Source organism: Corythoichthys intestinalis, chromosome 10 (genome assembly GCF_030265065.1).
Source record: "Corythoichthys intestinalis isolate RoL2023-P3 chromosome 10, ASM3026506v1, whole genome shotgun sequence".
In the NCBI taxonomy this organism is placed as follows: Eukaryota; Metazoa; Chordata; class Actinopteri; order Syngnathiformes; family Syngnathidae; genus Corythoichthys; species Corythoichthys intestinalis.
Window position 1 is genome coordinate 35847047 of NC_080404.1, and position 10570 is coordinate 35857616.

Below are 10570 nucleotides of genomic sequence, written 5' to 3' on the forward strand. Positions count from 1 at the left end.
ACTCAATTTGGACATTTAGGGATGTACGTAGTTCCCATGCGGCGTACTCACTTTTGTTGCCTGGGGTTTAGATATTAATGGCTATATTTTGAGTTATTTTGAGGGGACAATAAATTAACTCTATTATGTAAGCTGCATGCAGACTACTTTCCATTGTGTCAAAGTGTCATTTTGTCAGTGTTGTCAAATGAAAAAAATATACTTAAATATCTGCACAAATGCGAGGGGTGCACTCACTTTTGTGATACACTGTAGTTACATGTAATTTTCAATCGTTAGACGCACGGCCAAGACACTGATAAGGATACAACATGGGGCAAAGAAGAAATGTGTGAAAGTAAAGGAAGCTTGCTTCTCTGATTTTCCTCATTCTGGTAAGGTTTGTTTGATGGAAAAAAATGAGGAAGAGCAATTATCTTGTCAGTAAGTGCTGGTTGTCTGACTATACTTCATGAGAAGACGACCAGACGACACAACACTGATCGTCACAGATGATCATGGTGTAGCAGTGGATGTCTTTTTAGAACGTGTAGCCAAAGAAATCTGTTTTGTCATCTATACTGTTGATGGAATACGGCATTTAGTCATTTTTTGAATAAAAGTATAATAAATATTCATATTGTTTTTATACACGCAACATTTCTTCTAAACAGGAACACTTTTATGACAGGCAAAGCAACAAAGGCTTTCTTGGCATCTGGAGACTGCAGCACCATTCCGGAACAGCATCTCCAGTCTCCATTCCTGAAAAAAGTTCTGCTAACAACTTCAAGAATGACCACAGATTGCCAGTGAACGGGAGATGACTGTATGGACTCCATCCCTCTTCTCCACCACACAACAGTCATTTGAGAAGATGAAACATTCCAGTACCATCAGCAAATTCTGCACGATCAACAGCACTCAATTGCTACACAAAAACGTCAAGTGTTTTGATGCCCAAATTTCATATGAATGTGATTTTATGTTGTGGTCAGAAAATTTGTATAATCTAAATTACCTAAATGGTCAAAATGTACAATAAAGACCGTGTTCCAAAATTACATACCTCAGTTTTTTTTCCCCACAATATTAATACCAATAACGACTAATGTCGGATTCTTAACTCCAAAAAGGGTTGAACTGAATATATTTTTATTGTGCCCGCATAACTCTAAGAAAAGGATTGAATTAATTACAATTTAAGTGTTCCTGCTTATAACTCTAAAAAAGGATTATACAGTATTAAATACATTTTAGTGTTCCTGCAAACGCCAAAAGGCGTTCAAGGAACTATATTTTTAACTCAGAAAAAGGGGTTTAAGATCATAAAAAATATTTTTCCTTGGGTCTGTAATTTATGCAGTGGTCACGCATCTACACACAAATTGAGGGAACTCAAAGTTTATTCCAAAACCCCAAATTTGCTGTTGTTTTAATGTAATGAATTCTTAACAAACATCTATTGTTTATAGTTAATAATTTGAATATTAATCATAAAAATATTGTTGACATTTCACTTGTTGCAGAATATTATTTCCAACACTCAGACTAAATAAATTAATAAACAATTTAATACGAAATTACTTTATTAATTGTTTAATAGATTTCACATGGTTCTTAATTGTTTTTCACATGCAAACATTTTTCATATCGTGATAATTCAACTCACACTTGGCCAGAAATGGTGAAATACTGTTAAACAATCTTTAATGAGACTATAAAAATGAGAATTAATTGAATAAGGAATGAATGCTGGCATGTGTTTGCTTCTGAACGCTTATAAATGTTGGTCGTTATTTAAAATTACCACCAATAAAAATAAACACTTGGAACGGCCGGGAAATTCCTAGGGCCACACAACTCAAACAATTGGCGTCCAACAATCTTTAATGAAAGGCAATGTGTGTTTCCGTGTGTTCGAGCGTGTGGGTGTCTGTTTTGGGGAGACGTTTTACAGTTCGCCATTTGCTATGTGAATGCCTTGTAAAGTGTCTGCTGCACAGTTTGGTTCAAAGTCACTTTCGTGCGAAGGGTATAGAGAAGATGGGGGCCGTTGGCGAAGGGTGTGTGGAAGTGTCGTTTATTGGATTTGGCTGTCTGTTGTCTTAATAAAGACGAGACAACAGCACATGGAGACATACACACACACTGGGTGATATGTGGTAAGTCTGCAAAAGACATTACAAAAAATATATAATACAATTAACGTGCATGTAAAATCTACAACCAATTTCGACATGTTTTCTATATTTTCGTATTTATTATGTGTATTTCTTAAGTCATTCGAGCTTTTCTGTTTGTCGACCACTTTCGATTTTCCACAAATAAATGCTCTATACACCACAATATTTTGGATTTTTTTCATGTTGTTGGAAAAGAAATAAAAATAATTTCTTCAGTTTGTTCAATAAATTGTGCGTAGAGAAGTGATCATTTTGCTGTGCTGTCGTATTTTTCCTAGTGTTGTTTGGTGTTCATATACTGTTGCCGTGCTAAGTTTTAGACGGGAAAAATCAACAGATAATGAATATTGACCATAACAATCGTAACAATGCTGATTAATGTAATTTAAACATGACTATACATTTACAAGGACATCTCAAAAAGCTTTGCAGGGAGAAAGTGAGTATAGAAAATAATATTTAGAATTCAAATTATTATTTATAATAGAAACATCACACTAAATACTGCTTTATGCGTGCATTGGAGCAATTTTAGGGCGGTAGGTATTTAATTGATTCAATTGTGATTATAATTTTAAATTGTATCTTTTTTATTTGTTTGTATTATCTTCTTTGACATCATCCTGAATATGAAATTATTTTTGTCCCGCACGTCCTTCGTTGCAAGGTCTCCTAATTATTGTTGTTTTATTCTCATTGTTTTTCATCTTTTTATTTGTGCAGGTCACGCAGAAGATGAGCGATCCAACAGTCAAGTCCAGATAAGCTTTCGCATCGATTTGGGCCCAAGTAGAGCTGCGGGGAAGCTCGAAAGAATGCACGCAAACCCTGCAACACCATTAAAAGTACTCACAGATTTTCAACATATAATAAATAAACGCGCGATGAATGCTCTGGCATCGTTGTGTGCACTTTTTTCCAGTACGGCCCAGAGAACCATGCATCTCAATTTTGACTCTCGGATGCCATGACAACGATTGACGTCCTAGCCATTTGAATGGGCTGCCAGCGAATGATCGCTGCCCTCAACGGATTGGCCGTCTATCACCGTCAATGGCGGTGAACGAGTTTACATAGCACCATGTGCCACAGCACATGCATTCGAATACAAAAATGTTCCTAATATTTTGCCTTAGCCTATAAAAACAGTAGATAGCGTATTTTATTTCGTAGTAAATACACTTAGAGTGTATGCACAGGCCAAAGCAAACAGTTTAGCGAGGCCTTCCTAAGTGTGCGCGTGCAGTGGGTTGTTAAACTTTAACAACAGTGTTACTGGCCAGGTAATGGGCCGTTTTAGTACTGTTGCATGTGTAATGACATCAAAAACAGGTGAAGTTGTTAAACTAGTTGACCCTTGCTTTGATGTCATACACTTGTGACTCAACCTCTCTCTGTTAACACACATGACGGCGAGATTGGTAGGGTTGGTGTCAGTAGTTCATTGAAACATATTTTGATTTCTACTCTGCTATTACTAGTACTTTGCATTGACGTCCAATTCATTTGAACTGGCAGGCAAGGGCCATAGCAGTGATCCAAGGGCGTAGGATTTCAACATTGGTAGGGACGCCATAACAGCATAACCTGCATGTACACTTTTTGCTGGGGACGGGACATTAATAAGACCAAACAGATTGGGTACATTTTAAAAAATAGCTGGTTCCTACGTAAAAATGAAATGAATGAAAAGTTAAAATTATTTTCATGGGAGAAAGTCATTTTTCAAAATGCTTGCGTTATATAAAGGAAATTTACAATGGTTGTGTTTTTGTCTTTTTTTGGGGGGGGGGTTAAAAAATGTGCATAGGTTGCAAATTAAAATATATTTTTGAAAAATGATGTGGAAAATAAATAAATTTAATTAATGAATAAATGCACAAAATGCACAGTTGAATTAACGTTAACAGTAGAAAACGCACAGGAAGACACCTCCCTAAGCAGCTTTCTACTCGGTTTACAGGTTAGCAAGTTCACACAGTTTAATGTTATGCTAACTCAGATGCAGGTCGGACTTTCACCGCTGCTGCTCCCTCGCTCTGGAACTCACTCCCAAAACCCATCAGGAACTCGGACTCATTACAAAACTTCAAATCACTCCTAAAAACCCACCTGTTCAAACTAGCTTTTCCCACCTCTTAATTCTGTCTACTGCATGTGTTATGTTATGTAAAGCGTCTTTGAGTGTCCAAAAAAGCGCTATACAAGTTTGATGTATTATTATTATTATTATTATTTCAGTACCAAAATTAGTGGCGTGTTCCCTACCTCCACACCCACAATATTGGCGTCTTTTTACATCATTAACAGTGGCTGCAGCTGGCCGAAAAAACTCCTAATATCCATCCTCTTCAAAGAAGTGGAAGCATGTTGACATGTATTTCTGTCGGGATTGTGTGAATGTGGGTGTTCTGGTCATCAGCCAATCAAACGTGTGTTTGAGGGGGAAAAAATGGACCAGCACATTCAGCAAGTGAAAAGGGGTAAATGTAAGTCTGAACATAATGAAAGTAATTCACTTAATAATGGTAGGGTCAATTCTATCCTTAATTAAAACATATGGGAAGACAATCTAAATGACCTAAATAACGGAACTCATCACATAATGCAAGTAAGGTTGCTTAAAATTTGGTGGGGACAATTTGAGCATCCTGAAAAGTTGGTATAGTGTTATGTCCCTACCGTCCCTATATGCAAACCTACGCCCTTGCATTGATCATTCACTCAAACTGGATTCGACATCTGTCTTCCGTCAATGGCAGCGAATGAGTTAGACACTGCCAGTCCCTCCCAGTCAAAATGAAGTGGACGTCCATCGCCGTCAATGACACTAAAACAGGATCATTCATTGCCAGCTCTTCCTCAGTTCAAACATCTTCTGATGTTTTAACAAAGCGAATTACAAGAAGGAACTCTTATCGTATTTCGTACGTAGGAAGGAAGTGTATCGCACCCCTCCCCCCACGCAATAATCGATTATTCAATCACCACGCAAAATTAAGCTTTATGATAATTTGCAATGACAGCATTTTACAAAATCTATCCATCGTCTCCGATGCAATTGCTTATAAATCCACAGTGAGCCAAGCGCCAGAAGACGTTTGGCTGTGGTTGTGATAAGGAAATCTTCCCTTTGGACCATAAAAAAACATGAGCAACAGAACTGGGACGATTTACTGGACTTTAGCAAGGCGATTGCCAAGTGAGGTGAATTCATTCAGAAGCTCCTGTTATAGTCATTGGTTGACATTCAAAAGTAGATCTGCTTTGGATATCAGCAATATGTCCATCAAAGATTTAGGAAGTTCTCTTCATTCCCACAACTCAAAGGGCCCAAAGGTGGGTTGTCCTACATGTCATCAGGCTCGTTAATTCTACTCTCCATGTAGTTATCAAGTCGATCATCATAAAGGTGTGATTCCCATCCACCAAAGGCAATTGGAGATGGCTTGTTTTCCTTGAGATGATGTCATCAGTTCAGACTGCGAGCCCCTACTGTGACTTTTATGAAGAGACAGGATCCCAAGGAATGTTTTCTTTCTTTTTGGGCCAGAGAAGAAAAATTCAAAATAAAGTCAAACCCACGGAGGAAGTCTACGCCGCCCGGTCATGGTCCTAACAGCAAAAACACTCGGTGCTTTTGTTTAATTGTACCCTGCAGACTAAAAAATGTGGGCAGGCTCAAGGTCAAAGTCTTATTACGATTTTTCCAAACGTCTCCCCAATCGCCTCCATATAGCAGCTGCACTGATCCTATATTTTATGTGACAACAACCACCTCAACTGGAAATAAAAATGTATTTACCAAACTATAATCATCCGCCGTCTGATTCGGGCTCGATTGGCGCTGGTCTGTGGGATCACAGTGCGGCGGCTCATTCCGCGCGGTATCGGGGCCTCCACATCCAGGAGCCCCGCACTGATCATCTTCCCCGGGAAATGTGGACATTTTACCAAGCGGGTTCTTCCATAACACCGCCACAATTTTACCACTCCTATCCGGAGATCCGCACGACAGTTGACCCGAGTCAAGGTTGTGGTCTGTACGGTCGTGGAACCCCCGAACCACGTCTCCTCCCCCGGCGAGGAGGAAGCCGTTCATCGGTATTGGATGTTGGGGGAGGAGCGGCGGGTGTGTCACTCGGGAAATCGAGCGAGTGCAGCTGGGGAAGCGACGAGGTTAGGCCGGGGTGCAAGTCACTCGAGGCCGGGAGAAAGGACGAGGTCGACTCACTTTACCGCGTTGGTGGGTTTGGTAAAGGGCCGAGTGAGTATAGATAGAAACCATTTAATATTCACTACATTTCTTTTAAAGGTGGATTAAAATGCTCAGATGAGAAACTTGTACTGTATACTTGTAAAAGAATTTCTTTACGAGCGCAAATATAAAGTCACAGATTAACGTCTAAATTTAAAATTTAAAATATACGTGCATCATGGGATTACATGTCAAACAGCCCAAAAAATGTTAAAAATAGGATTTGAACCTTAACAATATTTATTTCAGTAAATTGAAGTTGATGTTATTATCTAGTTAAAAATGAACACCCACGTAAGCAAACCGCTTGATTAAATTGTTCACACAAAATCATAATAAATGATCAATATTATTATTATATACTTCTATTGAGATATGTGTATATACTATTATTATATTAATATTATTATCATTATATTATGATTGTATTTTCTAAATTGTCATACTAAACTAATTCAGGTAAAACGTGATTACAGTGTTCTATCTGCGTATAATTACTGTAAGTCTATAGTTGTATACAAATGAAATATATAATTACAAAAATCTTAAATAATACATCAGAATACTATGTGGTAAATTTTATAATTTCAGTGAGCTATATAATTAAGTATTACTACAGTTTGGATTGAAATAAAAGTTTCAGCATTTCCCCTTCTAAAATATATTTTTGGATAGATTTATATATTTAATGGGCCAAAGCAGGCTTACTCCATTTAAAATTTTATTTTTTTGTGTGTGTGCGTATAGCAGTTTCATCAGCGAGGAGGAGCAAGAAGCGTTGTCCCTACTCCAAGCAGCAGATCCGCGAGCTCGAGAAGGAGTTCCTCTTGAACGTCTATGTCAACAAACAGCGACGCACTCAACTCTCTTGTCTCCTGAACCTCAGTGACAGGTACGCGTTTGTTCACAAAAAGAACAGCATATGTACGGTGTGGACGTGTGACGAAAGTACTCAAGCAAAACGCAGCAGTAGAAGTTGCTTAATTCGTATACGTTTCAAGTTTCCATGAAGCCTCTTCAGCAAGGGAAGAACCTTTCCCCTTTTCTCTAAACAAAGCGGTTGCATAGCAACAGTGGCTCCCCCTATTTGGTAATGTGGATTCACTTTTTACTATAATCAAGAATGATTTTTGTTATGTCTTGGCTGAAACTGACTCATTAAGTTAAAAGAATCAAAGTAATCGTGTAAGAACATTCTTGTAATGATCATGTTATATTAGTAGAATTTGTTTTGTTTCGTTTGAACATGTTTGGATCGTTAAACATGCCCCAGGTCGATTTGACCGTGCAGGAACATTACATTTGCTTCCAGAGGAGGAAACAAAACAGGAGTGTCAAGAGAGTTATTCAGTTTTTTTTTTTTAGTTTTTTATTTATTTATATTTATTATTATTACTTTTTTAATTTCAAGTTAGTTATGGCAATGCCGAATGAATATTCCTTTCTATCATTTCGTAAAGTGGCCTAAAATTGCAAAACTAGGAACAAAAATGTTCCGGTGAAAACATCATTCACCATTTATCTATTAAAGGAACTCTGCATTAAGGCTCTACAAATATGCCAAAACCAAAAACCACAATTAATTACACACATAGACTTGACCACATAGGTGCATGTGATAATGGGTAATAATGCTAGTGTGGAACGGCGGGTAATTTGGGACACACATATATGGCTAAAGTAGTATTGGCATTGATCAAATATTTGTCTCCATGTTGGGCAGTCACTTCCTTGAAGTACTAGCTTTTATTTAGGTTTTTCTCCGCTAAGAAAGGTAATATGTTGAATATTTTGCAAACAATAGAAGCATTGCCTTGTAAAAAAAAAAAAAAAAAATAAAAAATGGAACAGCAAATCTCTTGTAAACAACTATGTATATGACAGTCGTTTTGGGGTTGCTATCATTCAAAATTTCATATCTTCCCTTAATTGTGCAGTGCACTATATTCGGAATCTTTGAGACGATGGCTTTTAGAGAAATATTTATTGTTAACAAATAATTCCATGAAAATAATTTTACATTTTATTTTCTTGTTTTTAAATAAAATACATTTTTAAAATAAACATATTTGTTTTTTATGAATAAGAGAATATTAACAATTCATTTCCTGTTTTTAATTTTCCAAATTTAATAAGATAAAATAAATACAAATGTAAACGTAATAAATAAATAAATATTTACCTATATTAAAAAAGATAATTTGCTCAATTTTCTGGTCTACGAAATCTCTAAACGATTAACCCAATGTCAAAATAGTTGTCGCCAAATTTTAATGTCATTTCCTTGCCAATTAGTCGATTAATCGAAGCAGCCCTAGTTGTACTGTAAGCTCAACTTCTGGATTTTCCTCCAAGGCAGGCGGGCTTACTTTGCGTATACTATTCCTTCTTCTACTGGTTATTTCCTGTCCGCTGTAGGATGTTTCGATACCCGGCAGCTTTTCGTGTAAATACACAACCAGTAGTGGATTTTAAGAGTTTGGAGGAACTACAATAAACTAATCAAAATAAAGGACACATCACTTTCACTCTGGTTCCAGGTTCTAAATGTTGATTGTGATTAATTTTAGATTAATTGCACCACCCTATAGACTGCATTGCAACAAACGTGTTGTATATGTAATATTTAGTGTCCTATCGAGATTTTTAAGGGAACATTTGAGGGTTAAAATATTGTCACACGAATACTTCCCACCCTAATTTTATTAGTGTCTTCCCATTTGCATCAAATACAGTATTCCCGTCATGATGTTTACGACACCAGTGACATCATGGCTCTAAATCTGAACCCATGTTGTCATTTGTTTGGCCATGAGAGATGGTGACGCCCAATTTGCGCATAAAACCCCAGTCTTTTTTTCTCCTCCATATTGATTTTTATTGATTGATCAATTCTGTAAATCAGCTGAGCGTGTCTTCTTGTTGTGCAGGCAGGTGAAGATCTGGTTCCAGAATAGAAGGATGAAAGAGAAGAAGCTGGGTCAAGTGCAGTACTGCAGTAGACTTCAACCTCAAATGGATGCATCAGTTGGAGAACTTTAGATGGATATCATCATAATGGGTTTACCTTAGTGTCCAGTATATGGTAGCATTTTTGGCAAAAAATGAGTGTGTATTATACATAAGAAATTAGACAAAGAAGAATTGATTTTATTCCCAGAAATGTTTGATTGACAGTTAAATGGGATGTACTTTTAAAGCATTCAGTGCACACGTACCCTGGATTTAAGGCATAGGTGACAAACATAAGGCGCAGGGGCCAGATGGCCTACACATAATTTTCTGTGACCTGCAAGAGTGAATCATGTTCATCGACTTCAAGTTTCTTCTTAAAATACCAAGATTTATGATTGGTGTCACTTTTAAAAATGCGGAGTTGATCCAAGATTTTTTTTTTAACCAATCCCTCTTTTAAAATAAAATCTAATAGGTTTTAAACAGAACATTTTTACTGGGTGCTAATTTCAAAACCCATTATATGGTATATGCTTGCTGCTCCGTCCTCTAAATGTAGACATTGTGCATGTAAAATTTGTCATTCTGCAAGGAAATTTGTCATCAACTTGACCCTAGTGGAAATTTACCATTACTCAATTTTCATTGCACACCCTTAAGTATTCTATTTGAGACCCTAAAATATCAGGTGAGGAGGCTACTGCGCTCCAATTTATAAAAAAAAAATCTATCTGGCAGCCTATATAATGTGATGAATACGCAATAAATATTAGGCCATCATACATTTATAAAGGTATGCCTGAGCAGAAGTCATAATGAATAAAGAAAATAATGCCTGGTATTATTGTTATATAATTTTATTCACACTTCCACGAGCGGTATTTGAAATAACACCTGCAATAAATAAAGCTTTTATGATGAAAACTCATTTTTGTGTGTGTTTTTATGCTTGTTTTCTCATTAAAAACACTTTTTGGAAGTTTACCCTGAATAAACTGACTTGTTGCTGAATACTATTGACCAAGATAGACGATGAATTCATCTGGACTGAGATGGTCGCTGCCCAGTCCAAATTGATTAGATGTATATAACCATCATGGCAGTCAAGAGTTAAATCAATTTTCATGCCAGGTTAGGACATATTTGTTCATAATCCATGTGTGAAGGGTACTAGAGGACACAAACTCTCAGA

At 36.9% G+C, this 10570-nt stretch overlaps 1 protein-coding gene across 2 annotated transcripts; it reads left to right on the forward strand.

Moving 5' to 3' along the window:
* Positions 1 to 5576: 5576 nt before the first annotated feature.
* LOC130923293 (homeobox protein Hox-D11-like) lies at positions 5577 to 10270 on the forward strand. 2 transcript variants are annotated; one of them, XM_057848895.1, is made up of 3 exons: positions 5577 to 6432; positions 7171 to 7315; positions 9354 to 10270. In XM_057848895.1, the coding sequence occupies exons 1-3, from the start codon at positions 5961 to 5963 to the stop codon at positions 9463 to 9465; spliced, it is 729 nt and encodes a 242-aa protein (XP_057704878.1). In that variant the 5' UTR covers positions 5577 to 5960; the 3' UTR covers positions 9466 to 10270. The 2 variants fall into 2 exon arrangements, with proteins under 2 accessions (XP_057704878.1, XP_057704879.1); XM_057848896.1 differs by having other exon boundaries at positions 7174 to 7315.
* Positions 10271 to 10570: the final 300 nt, after the last annotated feature.